General features: G+C 44.2%; 1 protein-coding gene across 3 annotated transcripts in view; it reads right to left on the reverse strand.

The window, feature by feature from the left end:
- The window catches only part of SEMA5B (semaphorin 5B), a 188,271-nt gene that overhangs the window by 23,477 nt on the left and 147,669 nt on the right, over positions 1-17,125 (reverse strand). For 2 of the 3 annotated variants that reach the window (XM_014871766.2, XM_014871767.2), the window contains exons 13-19: positions 15,149-15,266; positions 9,496-9,677; positions 6,369-6,512; positions 4,785-4,932; positions 3,294-3,519; positions 2,437-2,655; positions 403-573 (exon numbers count right to left, since the gene is read on the reverse strand). In XM_014871766.2, coding sequence (XP_014727252.1) covers positions 403-573; positions 2,437-2,655; positions 3,294-3,519; positions 4,785-4,932; positions 6,369-6,512; positions 9,496-9,677; positions 15,149-15,266 — 1,208 coding nt within the window. Of the gene's footprint in view, positions 1-402; positions 574-1,706; positions 1,946-2,436; positions 2,656-3,293; positions 3,520-4,784; positions 4,933-6,368; positions 6,513-9,495; positions 9,678-15,148; positions 15,267-17,125 lie in introns of those variants that run through there. The other variant, XM_088168282.1, reaches the window with a different exon arrangement.

Raw genomic sequence — 17,125 nt, forward strand, 5'->3', positions numbered from 1 at the left:
AGCACATGCTGATCTGTTGTCTGTGAAACAAAAAGGAAGGACTGTCCCTTCAGCAACTGTACAGATTGCAGCCTGATGTCTCCTTTTGTTTGTCAGGTCAACTTCCACATTGAAGAACCAAGCTCCTGCTTTTTCAATTACTTGAAAGGGATCAACCATTAGCAAAAGTTTGCTTGACCAGCACCAGAATGCCAGAGCAAGGCCAGTGAACAGGCAAAGAGAAAGGGGTTGCACTGCAGTGAATGTTGGGATGTCTCCTTATCCACTGGCTCAGCACACATCGAATAAATCACTAAAAAAATTGTAACTGGTGCTGGTTTTGATTTGTTTTTTAAACATTTTGCAGCTGTGCTTGCTCCCAGCAGCATGAAGGCAGCTGGAGCAGGGATGAGAAGTGGCTACCTTGGCAGGGATGTGTGTTGCAGAGGGCCTCCTCGGTGTGCAGCCCGATGCAGATGTCCTCCCCGCTGGACGGAGCTGGGTTGGTGCAGGTCCGAGTGCGCTGGTAGTGGCCACCCCCACAGGTGGCTGAGCAGTGAGACCAGGGAGTCCAGCAGGACCACGAGCCTTTCACTGGAGGACATTCAAAAGCAAGCACAGACAGGTAGAGGCCATTGGTTACTCCTCTCACTTTGACAAAGCTGGAGAGCCCCTGTGTCTCACCTTGCACATCCACCCTGCCCACACTAGCTAGCAGTTTCCTACATCCCAGGACATTTGGGCATGACAACAAGAATTTCACATCAAGAGAGGGTACAAATCCACTTCACTCTGTGGACGCAGAATGAAATCTATGCAGAAAAAGACTGCATCATAAAGTGCCAAAAACAGAAATTATTCTTTGTTGTAGTCATTAATATTCACTGAAATATTCTACTCCATTCTATTCCTTTCCTTTATAAAACAGCATTGCTGCTATTACTATTATTATTATTGTTATTATTATTACTACTACTACAATGACTACTATGTTGTCTCCTGAAACTTCATAGCAACAGCAGATTTACTTGGGAAAAAAGCGCTGTAGCACTGAAGTGGAGTTTATATGGCACCTCTCTGTGGGAGGCCCAGGTCCTCTAGTTCCAGCCTTCAGGAAACAAAACTCAGCAGCTTTATTTATTGACCCTGCTCATTGCAGGGGCATTGGACTAGGTAAGCTTTAAAGGTCCTTTCCAACCCAAACCACTCTATGAATCTAAGCATAACCCCATAAGAGGTTAATAATAAAACTAGGGAGAAATTTAAGATCCCTGAATTCCTCATCCCCCACCCACTAAACTGCCTGGTTTGCAAGTCCACATGCCATTAATTCAGAAGATAATAACCTGATGACTTAGAGCAAAATAAACCCAGGATTTGTGTATACACATTGAGTGAGGCAGGGAAGGAGGGAGACACAGAGAAATAGTAATCATGCACTCAGAACAGATTGTAAAACATCAGTGTCCAAGGGGAGAAAACAGCACAGAAAAAGGGCACAGACATTAGTGAAAAGCCACTGAGAGCTTCCAAAATAGTACTAATAGCTGCCTTTATAGTGCTAGAGTTATTTCCTTTTTATAGGCCATAGAGTGCAATATTTGACACTCCCGCTACGCTCTTGCTGCACATTCTGATCATATCTGCATTTGAATTTTATCTTTGTATTGAATTTTAGAATCATAATGGTACTACTATAATAGAGCATTTTCAAGTGTAGGCCACAAACTGTATTGCCAGAGGTAGATAATTGCTGGAAAGAGGCAAGGTAATTTGTGTAAGATCACTTAAATTTAGTCTAGACAGTTATTACAGAGCAAGGAGAAGGATAAGTGAGAGAGAATACAGTAGTCAATGGTCTATTACTACTATTCTGGACCAGGAGTGCAACATAAATATGAGGACAAACTCGAAAACCAGGAAACCAGGCAAGAATACTCCCTGCTGGCTGTGCAGGAAATGGTAACTGATGTCAAGAGTAGATGCCCATCGCAAGAACAATACGTAAGCAGGAGAGGGGGAAGAAATAAGTGTTCACAAGAAGAACCGCCACATCAAGCATCTCTATACAGTATTAAGCCACATTTATTAAGCCTGCCTCCTCATCATGGAGCAGATGCACCCTGATGCCCTCCACTGGATGGAGCATCAAACCTTCCTGAAGCAAAGGATTGCTACAAGCCACCATACTACTTCCTCTAGAGGATGTGGCTGTGTTACCCACTGAGCCGAGGTGAAACCTAAGTCAGCACTAAAGATAACATACAAGGGTCATTGTAATAGCTTTAAAAAACGTAAGGAAAAATCCCCCAAATAAAAATAAAAAAAATAAAAAAAAAATAAAAAAGGCAGTTTAGAAATACTGATTTTGTGATTTTTGTTGTTGTTGTTTTTGCTCTACCATTAAGATTTGGGAAAACACCTCTGAATTTCATGCAGGAAGATGATCATGGTTACCTGGGCAGGGGTGAGGATTGCAGTCTTGGTACTCCATCGCTGACCCCACACAGGGCAAGCCACCATTTTTAGGTTCAGGGTTTGTGCATGTTCTCTTCCTAATCCTAAAGCCCAGCTCACAGTCCCTGGAGCACGAAGACCAGGCCCCCCAAAAGGACCAGCCCCCATTGATAATCCGTGCAGAGGTCTTACCAGTCTTGAGGAGGTCATCAACAAGAGCTTCAAGGAAAACAAATAAGACATCATAAGTTCACAAATTAATAATTTGTTGGGCTTTAAAAAGGAGTTCAGCTCATGAATAAAATCAGGATCTATGTGCCCTGCAGAATTGTTTCTGTTGAAAGCCCTTGGCAAGAGTTGTTTTTCACAGAGCTACAGCTAAGCAAGACCGAAAAAGAAATTTGTACCCGTACAAACTGAGTCTGCTGGTAACCTTGATAAATTACCTCCCTGGGCAGCAAATTCTGACAGTCCAGGCTGTGCCCTCAAGATGCTGCCTTGCATCACAGCAGTCCTGCAGGGAACAACTCGAGACAGTGCACAAGGGGAGCTCCAGGGACAAAGAAATTATACACTGTCCTGAGAAGAGCTCTTCTCTTCTTTACACCCTCATTACTTGCTTGTTGTCTTTGGGGCAGCCTAGCAGGAGCAAGAACAAATCTATGCCATGAGCACAGAGCTCACAACTCCATATCTGTGTCACAGGGCTCTCCCCATTCCTGCCACTCTGCAGTGACACCAATCATACATGCCAACACTACTGCAGACACAATCAGGGGCTTCTTGTTGCGAGAGCATCCCCCTTCCCCCAGCACACCCAGGCCTGCCCCGGGTCCCCCGGAGCCGGCAGGACGTACAGTCAGTGTCACACACTGCGGAGCCATCGTTGGGGCAGAAGCGGCTCTCCGTTTTCTTCCTCCCGAACTGCAGCTCGTGGGGGTCGGAGAGCTGTGCCCGGCACGTGTAGCGGAAGCGCTGCTCCTGGCGGGCCCCGCTCTGGGTGATGTTGACAGGCATCCACGGCGTCCAGGGCGTGTTCCTGCGCACCTCCGGACAGCTCTCCGGGTTGCAGGTCTTATATTCCTGCCAAGAAGGAAAATCACTCCCTCCTTACTTATCAAACAGCAGCAGCCTAACCGGCAGAGGCTTATTTACACTTCAGAAAATAAGGGGGTACTCTCTGGATCTCAAACAATCCCCATCCATCTTATCTGACCTCACAGGAGCAAGTCATTGCTGGGCATGGCACAAAATGTGGTGACTGTGGAGGCAGTGGTGCTGCATAGGTGGACCTCAAGGGTAAACTGTACTTGCTGGTTTTATGTCTCCCTCAGGTTTGTGTTTCTTTGCTGACTCAAAGTCCTGTGGGGCTTCAACAGCTTGGTTCATTATGAACAGGAGAATAAGTCAGGCAACAGATAACAATAACAGCAAATAAGTTTTCTGTTCTGACCCTGAGATGCTGTTCTCAGGTCAGCCTAGAGGAGCCTCAATAGGACAAAATGTCAGTAAGGTTTATTCCTTGAGAATTTATAATTTTATTTTTAATACGGGTTCAGAGTAGATCTTTTTACAGCTATTTTTATTTGTTTGGGTTTTCAAACTCTCTAGTGAAGGTTATGAATCATTTGCTGTCCTTGGTCTAGAGCAGCCATTGAGCACAGACAACATTCTGGCTGGCTGGGAATGGGGATTTGAGGCTTTTACAATTCTCATCACTAATGGGAGGAATTCCAGTGACAAACATTTGTGTTCTTGATTTAAAATAACTAAATAAATAACTCTTTTCTGGCAGAGGGGAAGAAAAGTAATGCTTCAGGACTTCAGGATTCTAGTGTAAATGACGAACAAGTTGTGAAGAAATGGGAGGTTCCAGATCAAGTCTGCTTACGCTGAAATGAAACCCCACAAAACCTATTGAAACGGCTGAATGAAACAGCTGCCAGAGCAGGAAAGGGAAAGTAAAGAGAGCAAATGAGGTGTTGGACCTGTTGTTTACTCAACTATGACAGTGCAACTCATTTCTGATGTGTGTGTGACCTCCTTGACTCAACAGGATCATCCTTAGGAGTGGGACAGAAGAAAAGAATATGTATAGAGCTTTCAGGTAAAGCACTTGATATCAGCCTAGAGAGGCCTAAGGAAGAACTCAGACACCAGTCAGTCTCTGAATCTGCCACCCCTCCATTTCCAAATTCATTTCAGCATCTGCTGCAGGAAAAACTGAGGAGAGCATTTCCTTCTTGCTTGAGAAATAAAACCACAATGGAGAGAGAAGCTAAATACCCCATTCCTCGATGCAACTGTGAATAGGTGCCCCTCATGCAATGTCAGTAAAGAATACATACCACAGCACAGCCTGGACATGTGTTTCCATTTTCACAGGACCTCTGTCTTGAATGAATCCCTCCTCCACAATTCACGCTACATTTATTCCAAGGTCCCCATGAAGACCAAAAAATCGGTAATGGACATGGACTGTTCTCATTACAGAATCTGAAAGAAGAAAGTGCATTGCTCAAAAAAACTCCATGTCAGCACATCCCTCAGATGCAAGAATGCACACTGCATTTGGGCACAACTGATGCATGCACGGAGAGCCAGCAGAGGCTGACACGTCAGCCTAGCAATATTCCTGTCCATGGAGAGAAATGAAGCCTTTGTACCAAATGGGAGTGGTTAACCAGGCTGAGCTGGGCTGGAGTAAATGGTCGAGATCAGGTTTTCTGAAGTGCTCTGTCTCAAAAACTTTTCCACAAATACTGAGTCTACAAAAGAGCTCATAAACTGAAGCCCAACTGTGACAAAGAGAGAGTGGACAGAAAATATTCTAAATGGGATGACTGGTGGGAGGACAACTCAACAGTGATCTGTCACTACTGGCAAGTGCTAAACACTTGACAGTCTTCTCTTCACACAGTCTGGCTTTCACTCCTGCCTGGACCCTAACAAGCTAGAGTTTGCAACTGGATCCTATATGCATCTAAAAGCAGGCCCTAAGTGAAGGCTATTTCATGTTCTGTGTCAAAAGTCACTGTAAGTTTGTTCAGCTTTTTAATCAATATTGTTCTCAAATTTAATCACATAGAATTACAACTGACTCAGAGGTAGTCTTTAAACCCAAAACGGACCATTGTGAATGGACACAAATCAAATCAAATATTAAAATATCTTGAAACATGGAAGTTAAATGAATTGCTCTTTTTATTCTGAGAAATGCAGAGACATATGTCTTAGTGACCACTCAAGGGACAAGCAACAGCTTATTACCAGATAGAGGTGGCCTTTAATGAAATGTCAGGCCTGAAAAGAAGTTGGGATGCCTTGAAGCATGTATTTCATGAGGGGACAAGCTTGAAGAAGTGTTATAGTGCAGATGGCTCTGTAGGTTCAAAAGCATTGGATTTTAGTAATTTTGTGTGAAATTTTCATAGTTTAGAGGGGAAAAAATATGTTTTTCTGATACCATGCCCTGCAAAAACTCAAGCCTGAATCTGTGAGTTAAGCTGTATTTTGCCTTGAACTGGTTTTGGAGTATCAGCACAAGTAATAGAGACTTAGGAATGGTACAACTGGCAGTGAAAGCTGCCACTCCAGGGACGGATCAGAACAGAGTTAACTGTGCCTATAAACTCTGTGCTAACAGCAGGCACAGCTTCTCCCTTTGGGGAGGAGGTCAGCCCTCTGTGTGGGACAGGAATACTTGTGAAGGTCTGAAGGGTCCTGCTTGGGAGTGAGGGCAGCTCTGAAGTGTCTGATGCTCACAGGCTCACGGTAAGCGTCCATGCACACAAACAGCCGCATCCCTCCCAGGCTCTGGGACTGCTTCACTCTGCACATTGAGCCAACCACCTCAGTGTGCCTTCCCAGCCACCACTTCCAGCTGCCAACATTGCAACCACAGAAATGAACACATCATGGACAGCCCTTACCTCTCCTCCCTGCTCTGTCCAACGCAGACCCTGCCCCCGTAGCGTGGAGCGGGATTGCTGCAGGATCGCTGCCGGACCTGGAAGCCGATCCCACAGGAGGTGCTGCATGGGGCCCAGGAAGACCACGGTGTCCAAGCACCATTTCTAGCAAAAAAAGGTGAGACATAACAGAGTATGGGAGTAAGTGCTGAACTCATGGGGAATAGATTATTCATTTCTATCAGACTTTGTATCAAGGGAGTTTTTAAAAGGGAGTTTCAAAGGTGCTTAGCAGTGGCCTAACTTTCCTTCCTTTGAAGTCTCTAAGAATTGGAAAGGAGGACAACTAAGCCAATGCTGAATGTTTTTGTAAATGTCTCCTAGGATTTACTGGACAATAGTGTGGTTAGTGTAATTTTCATTGACTATTCCCCCATCATCTTCCCCTTGTATCATAACCCTGCTCTTCTGACCCAACAGCTGATGCCAAAGTTGTATATCCTGAACTCTTCTGCACAAAGAGTTCAGATTTTGAGGATCATGAGTGCCAGTTGTGCTGAAGGATGTAAAAAACCTATTCTCTGCTAATTCAGTAGGTACTGATGCTTTAAATCTTTTACAGCAACACCACTGCCAGCTCCCATGTTTTCATCACAAACCTCATAATATTTTGTGTTTTCCTAAAGCCTTCAGCATTGAATCCTATTAAGTGGAAATCTCAAATTTCATTAAAAATAACAATAATTGCTTCTAGCTTTCATGGCCGCCTGCAGACGTCACTGTAGTGTGACCTCAAATCTGTAGAAACCAGAGGCAATTAAGAGCTCAGAGGCAGGATCAAGTTTCATGGTTTAATGAGTGATCACATCTCTGCTGAACAGTGCTAACACAGCCTGAAGCCAGTGTGATGTAAAACCCCCTAGTTCACACCTCAGCGCTGGAAACATTGGCAAAGCTCCTGTGAGAGGCTGAGCGTGTGCAGGTGCCTAAAATGTGTGCTTACACAGAAGCCAACATTTTCATCTTTAAAATCTTGCATCTATTAAAGCTCACTTTCCTCTGATTTGGCAGCACTGGACCTTGAAGCAGGAGAGGAGGAACCATATCTCATCTATTCTGTGCTGCAGGTTTCATTTCATATGGAGCCAGTGGTAATGCTATGTCTTATAAAACTGCCTAATCTTGACATTTCAGTGCCTTAAGCCAAAAAATATTTTTTTCTGGGGTGTGTTTTTTTATAAAGAAAAACCTTTCTAAAAAATCTAGTCAAAAATCAACTCAGGTGCTCTCTGACTCTTGAAAGCTAAGCTTGAAAACAGATGTTAATTTTCAAAGCATTTACTGAACTAATAACACTGCTGGCAAGAAATACATTCTGGCATAGCACCAATCAGGGCAGAGGATGAAAGTTAAAACCCACATTGCCCTTCACAGGTTCTGTATTTTTTATCAACTCTTGCCTGTTCTTGGCAGCTTTATTTCAGAACTCTGTTAGATCTTTCCCCCTTCCTCTTCTTGTTCTCTCATTCCTCTCCCTCTCTCCCTTCCCATCTCCCACCCCAAACAAGGTCAAAGAACAAGAAATCCACTCCCATAAAAATCCTACCATTCCATATTATTCTCCTATGTTTTAAACCACCTACTACCTCCCCACTCTTTAAGCCAAAAGAATGGTTATATGTAAAATCATGTAAAGAAGAAAAATCAAATGGAAGGTTGCTGTTACTGCTGCAAAAAGAGCAAGTGATTTCTACTAAAGTAATCCTCAAAACTCCAACAATTCTCAACATCTATTTGTGTTTCAGGATTTTTAACAGAAATAAAGACACCTTCCACTTTCAGATCTCCAGCTTTTTAATAGAACTCATCTTTAAACATCCTACTCCCTCTTTGCAGAAAGAAATCTCAATGACATATGAAGTCAATTAAAGGAAATTTGAGGGCTGAAGCGGATGTAGGATGACCAGATGTCCCTATTTTTCAAACCATGCTGTTTTTGTATGTCTTAAGATTGAATAATCTGTTTTTCATCCCCTTCTTAGAAGCTGTTCCTGCCTCTTTTGCCATCAGAGCAGTGCTGAGAAATCCATCCCACTGGCATGTTTTCCATTTGCCACTGACATAAAAAGCCTGCTTGGGAAAGGCTTTGCTCAGCCCACGGTGGCAGCACAGGGGCAGGAATGACTACACACCTTTTGGGCAACACAGCCCATAACTGGAAGGAGAGATGCCAATTAAAACATGAGTATTGCTGAATTTTTGGTGCAAAGGCCAGTACTGATCTCCAGGGATGAGTCAAGAGGCAGCTGTCCTTAATGGAATGAATGTCTATGGAGAAGATAAAGTAGATAAAAACTGTATTGACCCAATATTTACCAAAATCCTGACTGCTCCCACCCTGATTAAATAGGGTTTATGCTACTGCATCGTGTTCCCTTGAGTCATGACATGATGTAGTCTGAGGGTGGTGGAGTACTACGGACACAAACACCATGGCTACGTTTGGGCACCCTGCAGGAGGACATTTAGCTTCCATACTGCCAAGCCGAGTTTGAGGCTCCCGTGGGCAGGCAGCCCTTCAGCACCAGCTGAGCTGCCTGTGCTGTTCCAGCACCTCCCGTGCTGCCAGGGGATGACGTGCTGCTCTCACCTGCCCAGCAGACAGCCTGTGCTGCAGACGGGTCACAGACTCGCAGAACAAAGCAAACAAGCCTTGCCTGGAGCTAGGCTCAGCCCTGTCCTTACAAGTGCTGCTCTGAACGAGCTCTGCTAGGTTTTGGCAATGTGGCCTTGGAACCCAAACTCTGAAAAATTACGAGCTTATTGATATTTTTAGTGGGCTGTTCAGCTGGCTGACAACTACCTCTGCCTTACTCACCTCCTCCTGACAGGTCACGACTCACTGTACAGCTGAGGGAAACCAAGGCATAGTGTAGTGTACATTAATTTGGGGTGCCCATCTTCTAAGAGCCTTGGCTGAGGGCTCTTCGCTCAGAGCCCTTGGATTTCTTCATTTTACACTGACTTCAAGCTAGACCTCTCATACCTCACTTTGGCTGGGATACAATGACATGGTCACAAGGAAGGAGCTAAGCTGTGGACAGACACAACTCTCGTTCCCTTAAGAAGCACAAAGACACTGAGGTACCTTGAACAATTTGCGACCTCAATCCTGGCCCCTTCACAGCTGCGACCTCCACAGCGAGGACGAGGGCTGTCACATGAACGTGACCTACACATACAGGAGCCTGTGCTGTCCCCATCTGAATGCTCACACAGTTGCCATGGGGACCAAGGCCCCAGTCTTCCATTTGTTGTCAGGTTTTTCACCTAATTTTAAGAGGAAAAAAAGTCATTAATAGCAAGTTTACACTTCTGGAGACAGGCCCACAATAGAAATGCCAAACAAAGCTGCCGGGGGGATTAGGATGCATCTTAGATGGGAGCTGCCTGTGCTTGCGAGCAGGATTCAAAACAGTGGGTTGTTTTCAGACAATGCCACATCAATATTTACCCTCCAAATTCCACACCACATACCTAACATGTGCACACAGGCATCGAGCCGACCCAGCCAGCACCACACCAGGAGGAAGCATCCATCTGCCACACCATACAAACACCACACTCCCTGTTCCACACTGCACAGCTTCAGCCTTTCAAACAACACCATGGCCAGTACTGCCTGACCCCACTCCATCATATTCCAGCCTCTGCAGGGCTTCCTGCAGAGTCTTTTCCAAGTTAGTGTTCATATAACCATAGTGACCAGCTGAGGCTGGGGCCTCACTGAGTTTGGCCCTGTCCAAACCTGCAGTAAGAACTGTTTCCTTTTCTGAGCCATAGCCTAAATGGCCACGTGGATAAAGAACAAAAAGTGAAGGACATGATGGTGACTAGCATTAATGCTGAGGATCACATAGTCACCCAAAGAGCAAGAATTCATCTCAAGACAATTTATAGACCAGACCATGCTGCTATCTGTTCCCTCTGCCCTTTGCTTCATGCCTGCACAGCCCTGAACATGTTGGGACTTGACAGCTTCCTGCACACTGTAAGGAAGGAAAAATACAGTAGTCCTGGCAGACCAAGAGTATGAGAAACAGAACTATTTCAGGGCAGGTGACAACCCTCCAGTAGACAGGGTGTCAGAGCTCGCTCTCCTGTGCCCTGTTTTAACAAGTGCTTCTAGGGGAGCCCTAAGCTGGGGGCTGGGGAACCAGGTTGCTGGGGCCCTTGCCCCCAAGGCTGTCTGGAGAGAACGTGTGCTACCTGCTTCTCCTGGAATCTCTCCTTGCCACTACTGCCTTCTTGTGCCCACCCCACCACTACTGCAAAATCCTGCAGCCCAAGACCATGTCTTGAAAGATTCCCTGAACACCCCTGTCCTGGTATCCTCTCTGCTACTGACCTGAGAAACACAATGCAGAAAGGGATTAGTGCTGGTCCTGCCTGTGTACAGCTACTCCCTTACAACAGCACAGCACCATGATGCACTTCTGCCCTGCTGGCTCCCTCCATGCTCCCCACCCCATGCCCCATCCCAAAGTGCCAGACCTTGCAGGCAGATGGCACAAATGGGGCTGCCTGCAAGCAGCTTATGCCTCTGGGGTGACCTACGTGGTGGTGGGATGCTCAGCAGCTTTGCTAAAGCTGCTGGCAAAGGCAACGCTGGATTTGGCCTCAGTGCTGCACACAATGAAGGGTGAAGGAAGGAAGAGGCTGAGCCCCTGGCAGGCAGCCCTGGCCTCAAATCTGTGTCAGCTACGCTGATAAACCCCACGGTGCCATGCTTCACTCAGCTCTGCTGCCAGCAGGATCAGCCTCCTGGGCTGCCCCAGAGGAGGAATGATTGTTCCTGCTTTACGACAAGTAAACTGAGGCATGGAGGGGCTGTGAGCCTGCTCAGGAGCCACACAGGCAGCCAACCACAGCCATGGGAAGAGTGCTTTCCAGCACTCATCCTCTGAAACATGATGCTTTGTGCTTATTCTCCAAGATTGGCACCACGTTCAACACTCAGAATGTACCTCTGGTGGGTTGTCATCTTCCCCTCTCACCCATCTACAGCAGCATCAAAAACATGCAGCAGTGGCATGGAAGCAATTTAGAGCTGATACTGCACTCATCAGGCTGCAGCTGGGGGTTTCAGACATCTGCTGTAAGCCTTTGTTTGCAATAGATTATCATGTAGTTGTAAAAATTTGCTCTGGGCTGCAGGTTACAAGGCAAGATGCCCACAGAGGAGATGACTGAGCTTTGCTGTTGTTGTTGAATTTGCTGTTTTAAACATTGTTTAAAAATCAATGCAGCTGGGTTTCTAGAAGTTGGAGGGGGGGGAGAGTCAAAATAAGTACTTTGAGAAATTTAATACTAGATTTTATCTCCTTTTTCCTCCTGCCTTACAAAAGTCATAATCCAAGTATTGGATCATTTCTATTAATTTTTGAGCCAGAAAGCCTTGCTGATTCTAGCAGGGAGTTCTGTTCAGAAATCAATGGTATGATATGGCCTGTGGCATCAATTAAAAAAAAAAAAAAAAAGCTAACAAATAACTATTGGCTCATAAGTGATACTGGGAAACAACCCAAAAATTAAACAAATAAGCAACCATAACAAAAATGCTGAGATTTATAAACATGTCACACTGTGAGTGTGGGAAGTTTTTACACTTAAGAAATTACATATGGATTATTATTCCATCTTTAAATTCACAAAAATATCTTCAAAAGAGCAAACTTGGGAAGTGGGCTAAAAACCCATATGCACTGATCTTTTTCAGGAATACCTTTACAAGGCAAATCCTTTGAAGCCTACACAGTGCCCATCAGACGAGAGGACATCTTTAAAAATATATCTGATCAAATGCCCTTCTCTCACCTGACACTATTGCCAATTCTGGAATTCTTGCCTTTCATAAACTGCCATGCTCGCACCAAAGGCCTCATCTTTTTTCTTTCTTCCTTGTAGAATCTAAAAGCTCAAGTTCAGCATCTAAAAATTTAGACTGACCACTTCTAATCCCTGCCAGGATATTTTCCATGTAAGACTGGAAGCATTCCTTGTTCTTTCAATTCCTCTATTCTTTATCTTAGGATTCAGATATCAACTGCTTATAATTTTGCAAAGCTTTAATTACTTAATCTGGAAGTTTCCATGTTAGCTGTTTGATGAAAGCTGAAAATTCTTGCAAAGTTTCAGTCAAACTACTTAAATCATTTATAAAATCAAATCTAGAGGAAAAGACTGTCCATAAGTAGCAATATTTTCTTTGAAACAAACTAGTGTTCAGAGCAAGGAACTGAACTTTATGTTGTTGTAACACCTTTTTGCAATTCCCATGAAAAGCCATTCAAAACTGCCCAGGATATAAAATCCATGGTACATAGGAAAAGTTAATTTTTCAGAGATTCATAGATTTTAATCCCAGCACCCAAAGACTTTCCTGTGCACTGGAGATGCTTCAGTGTGAGCCAGAGCAGGATCACACTGGGCACTGCAGCTCTGAGCAGCTGAGCCCACATGAATTAACAGCAGGGTACAAGACACCCTAAAACAGAGTGGGGAAACTGCCACTGATTAGCAAGAAAATGAGGTAGCACGGAACTGATGCAATATGACTAAGATAGGGGCTTGCTGGAAACACAGAGTGGGACTGGGATGTAAACCTGGAAGGAAGATCATTGTTTGGCTCAGGATAAGGAAGACAGTACACTTTACTAGGAATTCTCAATTCCTGACTTGCCAACCACCCTCAGTAGTGACGCCATGAGCTTGGCTAATAGTTTATTAGCTAAAGTTCCTTTCCTGCCGGTGGCTCATGTTGGAATCAGGAAGATATCACAAAATAGGACGTGTCTGTTTTTCTAAAATCAAAGTGCACCTCACTCCCTTCTCCCAAGAAAGCACATACAATCCTGTATCAGGAGTCTGTTAAAGCATGGGCACATACATAGAAGAGCAGTTTAGCTTGTGGAATTTGTGTGCTACCATTTCTTCATGTTAAAATGGTTTACATTGCAACCTCAGTAATGAACCCTTAGAAGATTCTGGATGTTATTTAGTAATAACATATAGTAACCATTACCCAATGCATTATGTTAACACTGCATGATTAAGCCTCTATCTAAAGTCCCTTAATATTAAAGCTGGAGAGTGGGAATCTGTGGTGCAATGTAGTGCTGTACAAAGATGTTCAGACTAGCTCTGAACAAGCCTTTGCACAAGAGCAGCAGTCAAGTTGTGTTAGTATTGATGTTGACTCACACAAATGCCTGGCCCATGTAGGATATAATTCAATAATATGCCAGTTCTGGCTTTAAAAGTTGCTGAATGCCAGTCTCTCAGCTGTGCCAGGACATCTGTTTGTGGGCTAGGCTGCAGAAGAACTCACTGACATTAGCTGGGTTAGGAAAAGTTTATTTGGGAGGGGCGCTTTTAATCTACACCATTTCACACTTGACTGTGATCTCACATACAGCTGTACCAGCACAGCTGAGTGCCTGGTGCTCAGCCCAGAAAAGTAGGGTGGGAAAAGCCAGGACTTCTTATGACAGTAACTCATCCAACTAAACTCACAGATAGGTCTTTTGCAGGAATGAAGTTTGGCATTGGGTCAATTACATTCCCCTTCCCTTTCAGTGCTCATCTGCACAAGCTATTCGTGCTTCTGTTGACCATGACCTTTGTTCTGCACTGAATACAAGGAAATACTTGGATATTGCTGATGTAGGTGCTTAAATGAGCCATCCCACTCCACATTCGTTCCAGTGAGTGGCAGGGGTTAAACAAAAAGAAAACACTTGCATGTGGATTTTAAACAGCTTGGCAGCCTGTCAGTCAAATAGCACAAGGCATAGGAGCATCTACACAGAAAATAATCTACAATGGAATGTTAAAACAAATGTAAAACTAGCACACCAAGAACAGCCAGAACTCCTGAATATTCTGTGCTACATTTTTATGACCTTGAAACAATGATCTGGAGTAGTTCGTTCCCTAGTGTGCACCACAGCAGACATGTTCAAACTAAAGGATTAACACCTCACACACCTATCAACAGACACAGGCATTAAGCAGGACGAGATAACAGCATGGGCAATCAAGAAGCACTGCATCCCAGTTCAACACAGGAGGGTTATAAACACACAAGCCTCTGAATCCAGCAGTGAAAAACTTAAGCCTGCCAGGCTGAGGATGGATTGAAGTAATGACTAATATTTCCTGGGAAAATATCTGAGGAGTAAGGAAGATAAGGGGAATAAACATCCCAGCACCTCCAGACAGAAATAGCATACTGAAGATATAACCCATCCAGTCCTCTCTTCCTATCTAGTGGACTTAGCAGTATTAACATGCTAATTGACGTTAGATAATAACAATGAAGATTAATGACAATTTCTCCTCCACCCTCAATTCATTTAACAAGATTGGCTTTTCCTCCCCAGCCAGCTTGCAGGTACAGTTCAAGCAGCAGGAATTATACTTGGCCAGACAGCTTCTGGGGATCACAGCCAGGAACTGGATACTATTGTCAGAGAAGGGTGGGTGGCTGGGAAGGGAGCTGGAGAGTCAACTCCGACTGATTCAAGAAGAGACACTTCTTTTCTATCTGCATCTCTTGGAAACCAGGGCCAGGAAGAAAGGCCATCTCCTTGCAATATCATGTAGATTTGATCTCAGGTCTGCTGGAGTCAGATTAGAAGAGCCAGACCTCTTCAGGGTGCCACACACTCATCTTCCCTTCTCCCTTCTACACATACACACATCAGTATATATAAAATATTTCCACTCCTTCCACTTACTGGGCACTCAGTAATATTTTGGGTCCAGAGGCTCATGTTGGAGCTGTCCTCAATGGTGGTGCATCGCTTCTGCTTGCTATCCCAGCCACAATAGGGGTCTCTGGCTCCCAGGCATTCCCTGCATGTGCAAAGACAAAAGATTAAAGCCCTTTAAGACTGTCTAGCTCTAAAGACACATATTCAAGTACAGTCCTCGTATATGACCGCTGTCAACCACAGCTCAGCAAAAGAAACAATTTCTTTAAGCAGAGGTATACCTGCTTGGAAGGGGGAAAAATGAATCAGAAGGTGATGAGACACAAAGCAAATATAGAAGCTGTAGATTAAAAATCAGTTCACTCTTCTCCAAGGCCTAGGGAAAGAAAATTACTTTACAAATTTTGGTCAAAGAACACTTGTCATTGAGATATCTTTGTGCCTCCATGTAATCACACAGCAGGCCAAATCTCACACAAAGCAATCTCTGTGACTATGTTTTCTGACACTGTGTCCATCCAAAGGGGTTAGACAAGCAGAATTAGCCAATGGACCGGTAATAAAGGCTTTCTATTAGTCGTGGTCTTTGCTGGAACAATGGTTTCATTTATAATCCCAGCATCAAGATGTCAGTTTGGAAAAGTCACAGCAGAACATTATTTCTAAGCTTTTGACTGCTTTGAACACTGCTGTATTCATTTTTCTCCTGAATCCATATTTACAGGCTAAATGTGTGTTTCCAACATGTGAGCTGCTAAAGAAAAACATCTAGGGCTATTGCTGCCACTAAACAGAGAAGATCAGTCACAGAAGTAGCCTGTACCAATAAAATTCAGCTGTATTGGTCGTTCCCACGAGTTGCTTTCAACTTGTTAATTTTCATTAAGAAAACATAAGGGTACAAGCCACAATATGCATGTATTAGTGAAAGACAAAGAGAGGACTAAACTTAAAAAGATTCACAACACTATTTTTAATCCATATGATCCATTCTCTTCTATCACACAAAAGGCTGATAAGATCTTTCAAAAAATCCCAAATGACTTGAAAACTGCCAATTAGACAGCAGCAAGGGACTGAGGGGAAAGATTCAGTTCAAGAAGCTAAACAGGAGAGTAATAAAATGTATTCTAAGGCAAGGTATCAGTATGATTAGCAAAACATAAAAAAACCCAAACCAAACCTCAACTGCAATGGGATGTGAACTGTTCCCTCCCAGAAATCTTTGAAATCCTATTAGCCTGTAATCAGCTGCAAATGAAAAAGCAAGTCCCTCACCCACAGCTGAGAACACTCTATTAGTCTGCACTGACTCCACAGTGATTTGTCCCACAGCAAACCCCAGATTGTTTTGATGTCTGGTACCCATTGCTTTATATATATATCTATACACAGACACATTTGTATTTTAATTATAAGTTGCCAGTTTGCTCCGCTCCTATATTTCCTCTGCTAAAGATTGCACACACAGAGTTGTAAGGAACATAACTTCTTTTTCATGCTTTAGGAAGGTAGTTACAATGACTGTTTCTACTGTATTTTTCCTTTAGTTGCTTCAGCACACCCAAGGAAAAGGCAAAGATGATTTTATCCTAGCCCCAGGCAACAGAACATCAAATATTTACCTAGAAAATTACTTGAAATCCTCAGTTCCAGGACACAGAAGGGACAAGTGCTGCTTTGCTCGTTTCTTTGGCTAAAGACCCCTGTCCTGCTGTTTTGGCAACCTGCACCACCCTCACCCATGAAGTGAGGCTGCAGCCACATCCAGAGCTGCCTTTGCTGTCCTGCAGCCCCCTCAGCAAGGGCAGCACCCAGCTCAACACAGAGCAGACCCTGGGGCATCTGCTCACACTCTGGGCAACTTGGCACCAGGAGGAAACTGGGCAGTTTCTAAAAAATAGAAAAAGAGAAGGGGGAAGAAAAAGAGTGGGGGAGGGCAATGAGGCCCTGCTTTTCATCAGAGAGCCTTTTGGTCAGGCTTTCAGACCCTGACACCAC

The sequence above is a fragment of the Sturnus vulgaris genome, chromosome 7 (assembly GCF_052056855.1).
Source record: "Sturnus vulgaris isolate bStuVul1 chromosome 7, bStuVul1.hap1, whole genome shotgun sequence".
NCBI classification, from domain to species: domain Eukaryota; kingdom Metazoa; phylum Chordata; class Aves; order Passeriformes; family Sturnidae; genus Sturnus; species Sturnus vulgaris.